The sequence below is a fragment of the Cololabis saira genome, chromosome 14, assembly GCF_033807715.1.
Source record: "Cololabis saira isolate AMF1-May2022 chromosome 14, fColSai1.1, whole genome shotgun sequence".
Taxonomy (NCBI): Eukaryota; Metazoa; Chordata; class Actinopteri; order Beloniformes; family Belonidae; genus Cololabis; species Cololabis saira.
The window spans coordinates 3763105-3780147 of record NC_084600.1 but is presented as its reverse complement, the minus strand read 5'-3'; the positions used below and the strand labels follow the sequence as shown (position 1 = coordinate 3780147).

The following is a 17043-nucleotide window of genomic DNA, read 5'->3' as shown; positions in this document are numbered from 1 at the left end:
TTCAATAATAGCAATGCAAATAGCTGAAATCTGTCCTAGCCTCTCCGGACCAAAGACAAAGAACCACGTATAGAGACTGGAAAGTTGGACGGATGGATGAAACTTGGTTGAATTTCTTGGCATGATTGAAGTGAGACACATACTTTTATTTATTTGTTCATGTCCAGTTCATGCATCTATAGCTTGAAATCTTCTCATCGCCTACATCATTGCGGAGCTCTGTGGAGCAGATAACAGTCAGAAACAAAAAGCTACACATGCATGTACATGAGGGAACTGAACTGGGTGTCTTTTGCTTTGGTTCTTCCTCTTATTATGATTTTTAAAGGCCTGTCACAGCATGACAACATGAGTGCATTCTGTTGACGCTGTCTCATCCCTGCTTATCAGTACCATGGCTCGATATGTCATTTAATCTACTGCTGTTTGTGCTGTCTGATGTATGCGAAGATTGAGGGCCAAACATCTGAACATTAAAAGGCTCTGACTGGGCCCAGGTTGAAGAAGATGAACTTTCAATTCAATTCAATTACATTTTATTTATATAGCGTCTATTACGACAGAAGTTGTCTCTAGGCACTTTCAGAGACCCAGAACATGAACCCCCGAGCAATTATTACATAGACATGAGATAAACAGTGGCAAGAAAAACTCCCCTTTAGGAGGGATGAAACCTGGAGCAGGACCTGGATGATAAGGGGGGACCCTCCTGCTGAAGACCAGCTGGGCAGAGCAGGGAAAGAGAGATAAGACAGACAGAATGAAGAACAGAGAAAGGAGAGACAGACACAATGGCTGCAATTTGCTGCTTCTTCCCTTCCTCTCTTCTCCATCTCCATTTTTATTTATTATAAGTATCTCATAGCTATTATTTTCGTCCATCGCTCCTGTAGTTTCTTGTGCTGGCCCCCCTTTTTTCTCTTTTTTCTCTTTTGTACATGGTGCAGCATCCTCTGCCGGTGGCGAAGAGCATCTCTGAATGCACAACACCGGAACCTGCAGTGTGGGAGTGAGAGGGGCAGGGTAACGGCCCGGTCAGGCGGGGGAGAGATTTGTCCGTCAAGACTCCTCTCCCTGGCCCTGCCCCTTCTCAACCTTTCCCCGACCCTGCACCCCAACCTGGGGCTTGCTGATTGGGCCGGAGCTTCGGGAGGTGCGTGCTGGCCTGTGGTCCCCACCCCCGGTCATCCCGCTGCTGCTTCCACCTGCCTGCTGTGCTGCTGACGTCCCCAACCCCCCAGTCTGGCCTTCGGCAGGAGGGTCCCCCCTTATGAGCCTGGTCCTGCTCAAGGTTTCTTCCCTCCTAAAGGGGAGTTTTTCTTGCCACTGTTTGGCTTAAGGTTTTTCTCCCACTAGGAGAGTTTTTACCTGCCATTGTTTATGTAATAATTGCTCGGGGGTTTATGTTCTGGGTCTCTGGAAAGCGTCTAGAGACAACTTTTGTTGTATTAGACACTATATAAATAAAATTGAATTGAATTGAATTGAATTTGGACATTGGGTGCCATTATGTGTAACTATGACAACAGAAACTTAATCAGAGAAGCTCATCCATATCAGATCTGTTTTTCTTGAGTCGATTCTCAACTATATCTTCAAAAATGTTGTACATTGTCTCTTACTAGGTCACACACTGTGATATTCTTACATTTCTTCATTGATTTATATTTTTGATGCTGGAACACTCCTGGCCTCGAGAGGAAATAATTTTTTGCACTTGTTGCCAATGCATTAAGGCTACATCTGGCACTGTGTCATACTTTTGGGAAGTCAGCTTTGCAAGGTAATCCCCTGTGGAAAACAGGGTAAATCTCTGACTAAAAATCCATGGTGCAGTAATGTGGAATAAGAAAATGTAAGAGAAAAAGAAAAGTTATCCTTTTGAGATTGAATTTGAGCCAACTTGTGGCCCTTGAGTGGCTATTTTTCTTCCCAAAATAGTTGGTCTGAAAGGAGCATGTCATGGTAACAAGATATGATTGAATGGCAATCTTTGGCTGAACAGAAGTGAGCCTTGTGTCTTGTGAACTGAAGACCTTGTTAGTGATAAACATGGCAGCTATTGGTTCTGACAAGAACCATCCGGAAGGCTTTAGAGAGAAAAGGAGAGCTATGGGAGCAGACGGTGGAGATGGAGAAAGGAGAGGGAGGATGAAAGAAAATTGCAAACAAAGAATGAACACAAGTGATTCGTTCAGAATCCCTGAAGGGTGAAACAGTGCTCACGCAGGTTGAACGGGGCACAGGACAAAGGAACGCTGTAACAAGGTAATGCCTGTGTTGACCGGAGTAAACGCGGGTTCACCGTTTGATATAAACCGTATAGGAGTTAAGAAAGAGAGCAAAATAGCTGTAGGGAGGACACACGTCCCCATGCACGTGCACATATAGGTGTGAAGAGCATATATAAGCATTGAATGTACACAGAAAGGCACTCACGCTGTAAATGGCGGAGATAAAGCTATAAATCTACTGCTATTGTTTTTTTTTTTTCAGCTTTATGCTCACCTGTGGGCAAATGTGTGCACCCGGTGCTCAGATCAGAAGGATGTGACATGCACGGTACTGTAGTTGTGCCAGGTCTCTGCTGTCTACGCCAACTGGAGTTTATGCAATACACGAATACATGCCCTGTAAGGGGAAATTTAAAAATAAAAATAAAAATAGTTCTCAATCGCACACTGTGTTCCTATTGGATCTGAGAGTATTTCTGCTCTGACCTTCAGGAGTTCTGCTGTTTTTACTGAGAGTGTTGCCAGCCAGCTTACTGCAGCAAAAGTGAAGCCTGGGCCATTGTTTATGACGGAGCAATTCAAATCCGCAAATGGGTTGAATTTGTTCCACATAAATCCAGTCGTAATATGACAAAGAATGGGCTTTTATGCTACAGATATTGGTCACTCCGTCGTAAAGCACTCCCTTACTGGTGTGCAAAAGAAGTTCACTGAAAATGGCTCATTAAGCTATGATTGAAAATGATAAGGAACCCCATATGCCTCTTTAGGTCTTTAATTCATAGAACATTATTTGGATTGATATAGAATATAATATAATTATATAAAGCTTCTATAAGAAGTCAGAAAGCTAGTTAATTCGAAGTGAAACCCCTCACTTATGATTTAAAGGAATGGGTTGAATTTAGTGACGTGAGCTAAATAAATTACCCCTTTGTTGTCTAGTATTAAATATAAACATGGCCTGCAATAAGCTTAAGACTTCTTTTCATTTAGGATGCTTGGTTGGCAAATGGAAAACACACAAATGTAATCCATTGATGGTGAAACAGCAACTTTTAATTATTTTATGTAACTGCTGTTATATAAGGCAATCCCCATAAACAAACGGAATGTGTATACTGCAAAAAGAAAAGCAATTTTGGAGTTGAAAATGCTTTTCTTTTGTCTGTTTGTTTTTATGTTTTACATTAAAAGTTATATTAAAAAGTCCAGAAAATTCATTTTTAAATGGAATTTAAAGGAGATTGATGTAAAGGATTTGGCAAAACACATATGTGTAAATTAAGCATGGAATTAAAGATTTTAGAGAATAATATGACATAGATTTTTCTAAATTTATGAAGGAAGCTGGATTTTAGAAGGAAAACATGTAACAGCAGAGTAAGATCTAAAAATCACATTTTCACCCAGAAATACATGATGTTGTGCTACTGATACACAAACCGCTCTTTTTCATTCCTGCAATTTGAGTTGAGCTCCTCCACCTGGTTATGTCGGTGTTTTCTACAACTTCATGTGTTTATTGGTGTAGTTTGTATTCTGTTTTAATTAATTTATTCTCTCTATTGTCAATACATTTCCAATCCCTTTCACTTCACTCTGTAATTACATTACTTTTTTCCTTTCCTCGAAAAAAAGAAACAATTCTCCTCTATTCTTTCTGTCTTCTGTCTCTCCTTGCCCTCATTCTTATAACTTTCAGTGACTTACTTTCCCTCTGGACCCTCAGTCATCCTTGTTGATCATCTCCTCCTTTTCTTTAATCTATCATCCTAAATACCCTTGTGCACCCTTGTCGTCTCCCACTCCACCTCTCTTCCTCTGAGGCCCAATACACTTGTCATTCTGCTCATTTTCTCTTGCTTTCCCTCTCTCTTTCTTTCTCTCAGTTGTTGCAAAATTTCTCTCCCGGATGAAAAAGTGAGGGAAAGTGCAGGTGCAACTTGGGTTACAATATTGAAGAAAGCAGAGTCGGACATAGAGAGAGAAGAAAATACACATAATTACTTTGACTTACAAAGTGAAGTCTAATATGAAGGATTGAATAGGACGAAAAAAAATAGATTTGCTTTTGTGGTAAAAGCTGGAAGGAGAAAAACAGCATGTTGATTATATTATGGTCGCTTTGTATCCCTTTTCCATACTTTTCCTACCGTTAACCAGTGTCGAACTGACAAGCGTTGCCTTTGGCTGCTTCCAGCATCATTATCCAATGCCCCGTATTCTGCTGCATTCAAGACTTAATGACAAGCTAATTTAGATAAACCTGTCGCTGTACTGACCCTAAAAATGTCATGTCATATGACTCATATTATTCGTATTGGAAAAGATTGCCTCGTGGGCCAAATTTGACTTCTTTGCTTGCACAAGCAGGCCTGGCTGGGTCATTCTTTGTGAGGAAAAAAAAGCTGCAAATGGTAACAATCCCTAGAAGGGATTTATTCTCTATTTGCATCTAAGCACATTTGATGTCAATGTTGAATATGTAGCTCCTTTGTTGTTTAGTAATTTGTGAACATTTCATGCTGTTAGACAGACTTCTTTTGGACCACTGATATCCAAAGACACTGAATGAATAAGACATAGTTATTGAGCTGAGTTTGGAGTATAAAATGATGGATATGGTTCCCCTCATGTACAGTATGCTGAGCCCCTGCTCTACACCTTATATACCCAGGACTGCTCCTGCAACCCCCCCAGCAATACCGTCATCCGCTTTGCTGATGACATTACTCTTCTGGGCAGTACTCGAGTTGTAAAAAAAATCAGGGGGGATGGTAGATTTTATCATATGGGGACAGATAATTTGTGCTGATTACAAATAATATAATATATTACAAATAATAGCAGTGACCAAAACACCTGCAGAAATACTGCAGGAATGACATAGCAGCAGTTAAATGCAGCCTTCTGTAAGCTTTAAATATCCACTGGGCTTACATCAAATACATCAAAACACAACAATAAAAAACACTTTTCTGAACTTATCAATATGACTCTGTCCTTCACAGGATAAGTAACATGGATCACTGCAAAAACTCACAATCTTAACAGGAATATTTGTCTTATTTCTAGTTAAAATGTCTCATTTTAGTAAAATAAATCTCATTACACTTAAAACAAGACTCATCAAAAAAAAAATCGCTGGGTTTGTATGTGTATATTTATGTATGTGTATGCATATGTATGCATATATATATATGTATATATATATTAAATATAGCAATAATGCACATATATATGCCTTTGGTTTTTACCTGCATGGTATCAATCATTAATATGTGTGCAGACAAGGTAAAAAAAAACAAAAAACAAGACTCATCACTGGAAAATACAAAAATTTTCACCTGTTTCAAATAGATTTTCACTTGAAATAAGTAGAAAAATCTGCCAGTGGAACAATATTTTCTTGCTTGTAGTAAGAAGATAAATCTTGTCCCACTGGCAGATTTTTCTACTTATTTCAAGTGAAAATTTACTTGAAACAGGTGAAAATGGTCAAATAAGTTATTTTTCTGGTAATGACTCTAAATGTTGAAATAGCAGTAAAACCACATTCATTGATGAAATGACATAAGGGATGGAAAGGGGGGGTAGCAGTTTTACAGGGGGATGATTTGGACCGTTTTTATTTCAGGGGGGGATGCCACCCCCCTTTATCCCTCCTCAACTCCAGTACTGGTTGTGGGGCTAATCTGTAAAGGGGATGAATCAAATGTGTATTATTATCAGACGAATACTTTATCTTCCTTTTGGAAGACACGAGCGCTGTGTTCTCTGGACTAGAGACTAAAAGGACTGTTATCATTCAGACTGTTATCAGCAACAAGTCCAACACCTTGGCAAAGGTCATTTACACCCTCTGGTCGAATCATTAATGCAGAAAAGTAAACTTTGTAAATAACAAACTTGAAGACCATATCTTTCCTCTGTGAACGCTATAAAGATGGTTAAAGAAGTGGATATGTGCACTGTACTATAGCCTGCCTCCAGTTTCTCCCAGCTGACAATGATGGAGATTTGGAAATGAAAAGGTGACAGCAGTGACTCTACTTCTGCAAACTATGACAAGTTTGCAGGAAAAAGTGAAAACAAAAAGCAAAAAAACAACTCAAATATTGGAATGCTCGGTGCCAGAATATCTTTTAAATGTTATTTGAAGGAATGCCAGCATTAAAAATTGCTTGTAGCTTTATTATCCCAACTTTTTTGGAAAGTGATGATGACCTGAAATGTAATTATGTATATTTACTAATTAAATGAGTGGATGGTGGGGAGCAGGGGGGGAAAAGAACACCATCAAATATTCATTGTCTGCAAAGAAGCAATTGCAGAAACCAGTTTTCTGCTATTCCCTTTTGATCCAAACATTTTCTGATTGTGATTGTATCATTTCTGCTGCAACAATTCTGAACAATTATTGGAAGAAGTGTTTTGAATTGTTCACATTGGAAATGCCAGTGTTGAAAACACCAGTCCAAATTTGAGTCAGGAAGCCATTGGAAAGAAAATAGGTAACTCGTTTAAATTTGTATTTCTTATAACACAAGCAATCAAGGAGAACAAATACCAAGGAAAATGCTTTGCATTGTATACACTAATACAATATGAGAACACTGTTGCCACTGGGCACAAAACGTCTTTTAAAACCAGGGGTTTTCCTTCCAGAGGGAGCAATATGCACTGTAATTATCTTTGGCACAACTTGGAGTTTTCTTTCTATTTACTCATTCATTTATTCATTTCAGTATATATATAAAAAAATCATTAATGTTTATACCTGGTCAAACAATCTTTGGAATTTTCCAAGCGGTAATTTGGAAAAGAGACAAGAAGCACTTAAAGAGAATGAATCTCTGGGGATTTGAGGCTGTGATAGGTTTCTGCTTGAGAATGTAGAGCCTGAAGAATTGAATGTGACACAAGATACTTTGGACGTGAATGAGAAAGACTGAGTCATTTAATCTTCCTTTCTGTCTGATATGAAGACTGCATCACCCTATTTTCCAAAATGAACATTTCTGTGACAAAAGGTTGCATTTATGGTTAAATGAAACACTGTATTTTTTCATTCCACAGTTAAAATATGTACGGGCTTGCCATATTTGCTGAAAGGTTCCTTTGCACACAAACTGCCCCCCCCCCCCCCCCCCCTTCAGAAAAGTTGAATTAGTTTTGGGCCTCCCAAACACTACTTGTAATCTTTGTGATTCTTTTCCTTCCATCCATCCATCCATCCATCCATCCATCCATCCATCCATCCACCCACCCACCCACCCATCCATCCATCCATCCATCCATCCATCCATCCATCCATCCATCCATCCATCCATCCATCCATCCATCCACCCATCCATCCATCCATCCATCCATCCATCCATCCATCGTCCGCCGCTTGTCCGTTCCCGGGTCGCGGGGGCAGCAGCCTCAGCAGGGATGCCCAGACTTCCTTCACCCCAGACACTTCCTCCAGCTCCTCCGGGGGGAGTCCGAGGCCAGCCGAGAGACATAGTCTCTCCAGCGTGTCCCGGGTCTTCCCCGGGGTCTCCTCCCGGAGGGACATGCCTGGAACACCTCCCTAGGGAGGAGGGACATGCCTGGAACACCTCCCTAGGGAGGAGGGACATGCCTGGAACACCTCCCTAGGGAGGCGTCCAGGAGGATCCGGTATAGATGCCCAAGCCACCTCAGCTGACTCCTCTCAATGTGAAGGAGCAGCGGCTCGACTCCGAGCTCCTCCCGGGTGACCGAACTCCTCACCTTATCTCTAAGGGAGCGTCCAGCCACCCTGCAGAGGAAACTCATCTCTAAGGGAGCGTCCAGCCACCCTGCAGAGGAAACTCATCTCTAAGGGAGCGTCCAGCCACCCTGCAGAGGAAACTCATCTCTAAGGGAGCGTCCAGCCACCCTGCGGAGGAAACTCATTTCTAAGGGAGCGTCCAGCCACCCTGCGGAGGAAACTCATCTCGGCCGCTTGTATCCGCGATCTTGTCCTTTCCGTCACTACCCAAAGTTCATGACCATAGGTGAGGGTAGGTGCGTAGATTGACCAGTAAATCCAGAGCTTCTTCTTTCGACTCAGCTCCCTCTTCACCACGACGGTCCGGTACATCGACCGCATAACTGCGGACGCTGCACCGATCCGTCTGTCAATCTCCCGCTCCATCGTTCCCTCACTCGTGAACAAGATCCCGAGATACTTGAACTCCTCCACCTGAGGCAGGACTTCTCCACCAACCCGGAGAAGGAACACCGCCCTTTCCCGGTGGAGAACCATGGCCTCGGTTTTGGAGGTGCTGATTCTCATCCCTGCTGCGTCGCACTCGGCCGCAAACCGCCCCAGCACATGCTGAAGGTCCCGGTCCGATGAAGCCAACAGGACAACATCATCTGCAAAAAGTAGAGATGAAATCCTGAGGTTCTCAAACCGGATCCCCTCCGGCCCCTGGCTGCGCCTAGAAATCCTGTCCATAAAAATTATGAACAGGACCGGTGACAAAGGGCAGCCCTGCCGGAGTCCAACATGCACCGGGAACAAGTCTGACTTACTGCCGGCAATGCGAACCAGACTCCTACTCCGATCATAGAGACCGGACAGCCCTTAGTAGAGGGCCCCGGACTCCATACTCACCGAGCACCCCCCACAGAATGGCACGAGGGACACGGTCAAATGCCTTCTCCAGATCCACAAAACACATGTAGACTGGTTGGGCAAATTCCCATGAACCCTCGAGCACCCTGCGGAGGGTATAGAGCTGGTCCAGTGTTTCCTTCTAATTGAATATAAAACACATGATTCGAGATGAATCATGACGTCAATTTCAAAAGAGAACTTTCAATCAATTAAGGTCAGTTTGATAAAAGTGGCCAAAAGTTATATATATATATATATATATATATATATATATATATATATATATATATATATATATATATATATATATATATATATATATATGTATATATATATATATATATATATATATATATATATATATATATATATATATATATATATATATATATATGTATATATTATGAACTGTGTATATTTTATTTTTAATGGACCAGATAGTATTTTATAATATATGTCGTTTTTCTACATTCATCCCATATTACTTATTTATTTATTGAAAGCAAAAACAGATGATCTTTTAAGGTACTTTTGAGTGAGGAATCTAAATTTTATTCAGCTCAAATTGCCTTAAAGTAAGAATATTTTTGGAGTTCCTACAGAAACCAGGAGAAAACCCACTTCTTAGCTTTGTGCATGTGTCAAAAGTTGCACACAATGCTTCAGTGTGTCTAAAACCCCGATCAAAGGGAAAACACCACGAGCATGTGAAGCCCCTACGAGGGAGGAGAAAGCTAAAGTGACAGAGAAAGAGACGAAAGAGGAAAACCAAGAAAAGACAGTGAAACGAGTTCTTTCTCCACTCCTACCAGAGAGAAGCAGCTTTGTTACATAACACTCTCAGGGCTTGGCAGCTCACATGCTTTTAAGGAAGAAGCACATGTTCCCCTGCACCTGAAGTCTCATGTGGGAGAAGGCTTGGATGACGGGGAGGTTTGTGAGCAGAAGTGGCAGGAGACGAGCAGAACCAGCAAGGAGAAAATGATAAGTTACAATATATAGACTGATTGAATTACTTTTTTGGTGGCTCAGAGATAACCGACTAATCAAAAGAACATGTGCATCAGACTTGAAGTATTACTTTTGTTGTACTTTTGTTATCAAAACAGAACAGTGAATATTACAGGCTGCATAATGGTGTTAAAATGATGCGATTAACGTACAGGACTGTCTCAGAAAATTAGAATATTGTGATAAAGTTCTTTATTTTCTGTAATGCAATTTAAAAAAAAATGTCATACGTTCTGGATTCATTACAAATCAACTGAAATATTGCAAGCCTTTTATTATTTTAATATTGCTGATTATGGCTTACAGTTTAAGATTAAGATTCCCAGAATATTCTAATTTTTTGAGATAGGATATTTGCGTTTTCTTAAGCTGTAAGCCATGATCAGCAATATTAAAATAATAAAAGGCTTGCAATATTTCAGTTGATTTGTAATGAATCCAGAATGTATGACATTTTTGCATTACAGAAAATAAAGGACTTTATCACAATATTCTAATATTCTGAGACAGTCCTGTCTGTTCATGTCTTCACACTGGGCATGAGATCCATATACTCTCTGAATATGACTTTATTCTTCGCGAAATAATCCAAAAATACTGTTTACATGGCAGTGTTCAGAAAAGGTCCTTGTTTGGTTCACAACTTGAATATTTATCTGTATTCTAACATTTCCAATGACATATCTCCTCAAAAGTTTGAGCTGAATTGCAAATTGAACTGGACAATTAACCTCAGCAACGCTCGCAAATCCATCACCGACCGGCTCAAGGAGATAAAGTTTGAAGGTTATAGAATGAGGTACTCGAATACCACACTTAAGTCCCTTTGAAACCTTGTTGAGGAAATTGAAGTAGGCAGCACATCCACAAAAAATACTTAATTAAACAAAGAAATGGAAACTTGGTGAAGAAAGGCCACGAGCTAATGTCAGAAATGTTAGTTTCTACTAATGATACTAATGATAGTTGGGTGAAAAGCCTCTGTTGACATTTAAAGGACAAACAACTCACATTTTTTTTAAATTATTTGTGTTTGTTTGTTTTGTTTCTCAGCAGAAGAAAGTATAATTTTGATTAATTGAATGCATAATTAATTAATTTCTTGTTTCAAGCTTCATGGCCATTTTTTTCCTGTATTGTATAAACAAATTCAGATTCGGGTGAGTACATGGAAGCGCAATTCTTACATGAGCGAAATTTGACTGAAAATCCATAATTTCTTTTACTATTTTACAGATTTAAAAGCTATTTTGTTACTGGCAAATGCAAAATAGTTATTGCAGGAAGACCTGGCAACAGACCTGGATTAAGACAGGTTGCTGAATATTCTGGCAGACAGTGGGAACGTAAGATAGAACTTATTTCACACGAAAAAAAAAGTTGAAAATTCCAACAAATCTCTATGTAAATCCATGAAGAGCAATTCATATTTAAAGTTTAAAACAGATGGGACCAACTATCCTGCGTTATCATCCGTCCATCTATCTAATCATTATCCACACTTGCTCATTCGTCGTCAGCAGAACTCGAGTTGTAAAAATAAAATCAGGGGGGATGGTGGATTTTATCATATGGGGACAGATAATTTGTGCTGATTACAAATAATATAATATATTACAAATAATAGCACTGAACAAAACACCTGCAGAAATACTGCAGGAATGACATAGCAGCAGTTAAATGCAGCCTTCTGTAAGCTTTAAATATCCACTGGGCTTACATCAAATACATCAAAACACAACAATTTTCACCTGTTTCAAGTAGATTTTCACTTAAAATAAGTAGAAAAATCTGCCACTGGAAAAAGATTTTTTGCTTTTGGCAGATTTTTCTACTTATTTCAAATGAAAATTTACTTGACACAGGTGAAAATGGTCAAATAAGTTATTTTTCTGGTGATGACTCTAAATGTTGAATTCATTGATGAAATGACATAAGGGATGGCAGTTTTACAGGGGGGATGATTTGGACCGTTTTTATTTCAGGGGGGGAGCCATCCCCCCTCATCCCCCCTCAACTCCAGAACTGGTCGTCAGGGTTACAGGGATCTCCTGGAGCTGGTTCACCCTGAATAGTTTGCCAGTAGCAGGGACACATACAGACAAACAACATGCGTACTTAGATCATCGCTCTTATGAGCAATTTAGAGCCAGCGGCTAACGTGATAAACGTGGAGGGAGGTGTACAGAGAGAACACATGCAAACTCCACACAGAAAGGCCCTTGCCAGGATCCAAACCGGGACATTTATTGCTGTGATGCAACAGTGCTGACTACCAAGCCACCATGCTGCCTGCATTATTATTATCTTTGAAAATAAATGAATGAAAATAAGAATGATCGAACATTAAAATGAAAAATTGTAATGTGTGTTTATCTATCAAAATAATTGAATAATTGTCAAACTTTGGGGACCGTTTTTTTACTCAACTTTTGTTCTTCAGTGTGCAAAATGATTCTCCTCAGCAAGTCAACCATTAATCTCGGTTTTCAAGAGGACCTGCTTTCAGTCAGGTTTTTCAGGCCACTCAGGCAATTCCAGGCCTTCAAATAATAATGTATTTGATTTATTTATCTTTCCTAGTAGACCTTTTTCAATATTTTTAACCCTCTTTCAATCTTCTACATGTAAAACATGTGCTTTGTGAGTTTCTTCATGGATGTCTGTGATGTATATGGTGAACTTCAAACTCATAGCTTATAATCAAAAAGAGATTCATGCGTATTATTCTTCATTTGATGATCCACTGGACGCACACCGTTACTTTGTTTTCTTTTTATTTAAAGACTAATGCAGAGAATCAGATTTTACAGGGCTGTATCATAACCAAAAGAAACAAAAGAAAACATTTACAGAAGGTTTACCATTTCGTCTACGTCAGCCACAACCCTTTACCAGTTTCACTCGACTACCAGCATATATGTACTGTACTGTGTGTGTATATGTGAGCTCGTGTGCGTTTGGTATGTGTGTTTATGGATACAGTCAATTCCTCTTACCCTAATCAAATTTTGTGCTTTAGAAAATTTTTTTTTTTTCTTTACATCTTAGTGAAAATCAGAACATATTTTGCTCGATAAAAATACAAGAAAACTCCAGTAGGTATCTAGGAATAACCAAAGACTCAGTGTTGGAAAGCAAGAGCTGCTGAGAACTGCAATGGACCTCGCATCAAACAACATAAATGACTCGTGTGACTACCTATGTGTTATTTACATGAATGAACTGCCCGGGTGTGAAGGGGAAAGTTGGAAGCTCATGATTGCACTGTGACTCATATTCACATTCTCTCTGTGGAGCATTATAAATGTAGCAAAAGCAGACCTGGCTCAAAAGTATTTGTAAATGGTCTTTAGCCTTTGTTCCATCCTGCTTGAGGTACAAGATAGGGGGCTTAGCAAAGATGCTTCCAGCAGAGATCTTCAGTACAAAATTCACTTTTTACTCTGTCAAAACCGAAAGTCTCCTAAAGTCGCACCTTTTTTACTATCACTGAGCTCCGGAAAAAGCAAAGAAGAAACAAAAACGACCCTTTTAGCAAAGTCCTATTTTCACCTGTCTCCATCTTCACATGAACAAACGAGCTCGAGAGCTGAACAAAACATGCTGTTTTTAGTTTTGTTCCCGGACTTTCTGCTCAATTACACGCCTCTGGAGAAAAAGTGCAGTCAACAATGAAAGCCATTACCCCCCTTCAACCCACACAAAATCAAAGCGCAAAACAAAGGATAAACAAAATCTACTGTTTTCGTTCATGTCACCCTGTATAGCCATGGATGGGAGGAGGAGGGGGAGGGGGGGGATGCTCATGGATGTGCAGCTGATAGAAAAGCTAAGCAAGTTTTTTTTTTTTTTTAAATGTATTTCTTTTTTCTTGGTAGCTTGTAAATCTGAAGCTGGATGAGGGAGAAGAAGAAGGTCAGTGATGTGGTTCAAAGCTGTCCTTGCATAGCACAAAGCTTACTACATAAATGTAATGCAATTGTCTTCTAAATGTGCAAAATGCATAACAATAGGTTGATAAAACAAACGATAATCATCATCATCTTAGCTAATATCTTCATTAATAGAATCAAATACTGTATGCATTATGTATTTTACATATGTATATATCTATTTTTTTTTCATGATAATAAACATACATACAATAGTTTAGAATTCAAATATATTTATACAACTCTTCACCCTAAACTTTACAGTTCCTTGACTCTCTGCTTGTAGATTAAGTGGCTGTGAACAGTAGACCGCTTGCATATGCTCGTTACGTCGTCTTCCATTTGGAGATAGATTCAGTATTGGTCATAAAGATAATGCAAATAATAACAACAGCAACAAGCTCTAATCTCTTCCTTGGTTTCTCTCTGGTAACAGCATCGTCTATTCACCCTGATCCTAATAATACACAGAAAACTCTTCCCACTTCTAATATGCTTCTTTTTTTTTGACCTGTACAACGCTTGTAAAACATATTCAGGGGAACACACTGAGAATCCATGGAAGTGGTCTGGTGCACCTCTAACTGCTGACGCTGTCAAAGAGGGAGTTAGAGCGGGAGCCAAAGACTTTCAGAACCCGAGATGGTTGGACAATGCAAGGCCTGTTACCTTTAACTGAACAGAAGTAGAATATCTTAATTATCATGTACAGCGCTCAGATGAAACTACAAGTACAGACTGGTCGTTGTAAAGCTACAGATGGATATCGCTCCCAGACTGAGTGTCAGGTTCAGGTCCTAAGAAAAGCCCTTGCTAATTGATATTGCTACATTAACGTAATTTAAAATGGACTGTTCAGAAACCTTTACGTGCCACATCAGAGAAGAAGATGCATTTCCTAAAAAGTGTGATTTTTCTTTTTTTTTAAGAGTTAAAAGAAGCAAAAGGAAGCAAGCAATGTTCAAGGCAAGAAAACAAAGAAACCAAAAAAACCCCATTAATTTTCACTTTAGTTTCTGTTGGTTTTTATCGGAAGAGGGATTGACATCATGCTACAAAAATATATTCGTCTTCGTCACTATCATAGAACTACAAGACAAGTCCTCTGTGAGAAACACACAGCGCCGGCAAACATAAGATTACAGTGCCACTTTAACTCAACGTCTTTTTTCTCTTTGTCCCTCTCTCTCTCTGTCCCTGTCTCTCTCGCCGTTGCTCACCAACAAGCAGCAACAAATGACTCCAAACGGGCATGTGATACTGAAGGCAGTGTAGCTGGTACTTTCTGAGTTGTTTTGTCTCGATTTTCTCGACCCAATGGAGATGGAAGTGTGGTAAACATGATCAGCGGACACAGTGGGATGGAAAATACAGATGCGCCACCAATCCACAAAGTCAGAGCCATCACGGCTGCAACTCTGAAAATGGAAAAGGCACTTCTCCACCGTCTCAATGTGCCCAACCACTTTAGAACTGACACAAAACTCAACTTTCCTACATATGGTGGTTTGGCAAAGTAGGCCCCACCATAAATAGTCAAAAGCCAGAAGGAAGAAAAAAAAGGGAAAAAAAATAAATGGGTAACTAAATAAATAAAATATTCCAAACAAAATTAAACAAATGACACGTTTAATTTCTAAATGTAAAATGCACTCCAGGATTTGAGATGAGTTCACATTCTTGCGTACAACTAGCCGATCTCAGTGTATACCAGTTATGATGTTGTTGCCGTTGATGCCGTTAGTGTGTGCACAAATGCACCTTTGAATAATATTTAACTTCAGTGTGAAAGCAGCTTTGAGTGGGAATGTTAATTTGGTGAGAAACAGTCACTTAAGCATGAATTAGACCAATATATATTATTTGTTCTTTTGTGGAAGGTATCATAAAGAGAGAAAAAAAAATTGAATAAAAAGATTGTGTTATCATGGATTCAGGTAACATACCCTTTAGTTACACTTTGCAAAGTTTCAACATAATATAGACATTTCTGACATCCGATAATATTTACAATGCTGACAAAGGAAATCAATATATTTTCAATGCTGAGTACAGGGATGATGGAACTTAATATTTTGATCTCTAAATAAACAGTGTCCACCGAGACATGTTTTATTGCTATTGCAGAAAACCTAAAATACCTTGAAGAATGTCATGATGTCCTAAAACATCTACGGTTAATGGAAGAGATTTCTTTTGAACGAGTATGAGCAGAGCAAATAAAATAAGCCAGCAGTCAATGCCGATCTGTATTTTGATCAAATAAAATGAAAATAATAAAATGCCCTACCCATGCATTTACACAAGTGCCTTTTACAGTGCCTGTGACGCCGAACCAGAAAGGAAAAAATAAAAGAAGAAAAAAGGACAAAGAAAACGGAAACAGCAGCCCCTTAACAAATGTGGGCTATGTGAAGTGGTAGAATAGCATTCTGTTGGCTAGATATTTATAGTAGCATTTTATAGCATCATCTTAGACCTGAACAAACACCCTTCCAAAAGTTTGTATTATTACATATCTTTTTTTTTTTCTCATATTTTGTTTCTTCAAAATCCTCAAAATTTAGGTAAACATAGAAGCAATGTAACAACTGGGAATTCAAACCCGCATGGACACAATGTTTATCTCAAAATAAATACTTTTAAGTAAGAGGAATAACAAAGAAAATGAAAGAACATTGAATTTAAAAGGGGTGAAACATGAATTAGGTGTGACCCATCCCCTGCAATTTGGGCTTCTTATTCAAGTAGGTTGCCCAGTAGACCAAGTTAAAGGTTCCAAAGAGCAGAGGGAAGGCTATTCTGGCAATCCTGTCTATCTTGCTCACACTGTTAAAGGTCTTCTTGGCCTCGGGGGGCTTGGGCTTTGGCTCCTCCTTGGGCTCATCTGGGGGTGGGGGGGCGCTTTTGGCAATTGTGGCCAATCCAGGGTTCCTGGCGGGGTTGGGGGCGAAGGGCGTAGCGGTGGCAGTTGGGTAGGCTGTGGTGTTGTTCTTCTTCAGGAGAGACTCCTTCTTCTTCTTTTGCTGATTGCAGTTATTGGGGGGAAAGAATTTGGGGGAAAAAGCAAAAGAGATCAATTTACATGAGTCATTGCAGCTTGAATTCTTACATTGGATTACTGCGTAAGACACTTGTTTAAAGCTGCTTATTGTACCCTTTAAAGAATTACTACAAAAAATTAGCATTCATCTCAGTAATCTAAGAATTATCACAGGGCTCTGTT

The 17043-nt window shown here is 39.5% G+C and overlaps 1 protein-coding gene across 4 annotated transcripts in view; it reads right to left on the bottom strand.

Moving 5' to 3' along the window:
• Positions 1-12651: 12651 nt before the first annotated feature.
• Positions 12652-17043, bottom strand: part of gabra1 (gamma-aminobutyric acid type A receptor subunit alpha1) — a 29019-nt gene continuing 24627 nt past the window's right edge. For all 4 annotated transcript variants that reach the window (XM_061739429.1, XM_061739432.1, XM_061739431.1 and 1 more), the window contains exon 10: positions 12652-16843. In XM_061739429.1, the coding sequence (XP_061595413.1) occupies positions 16523-16843 (321 nt within the window). In that variant the 3' untranslated portion in view covers positions 12652-16522. The remainder of the gene's footprint in view (positions 16844-17043) is intronic.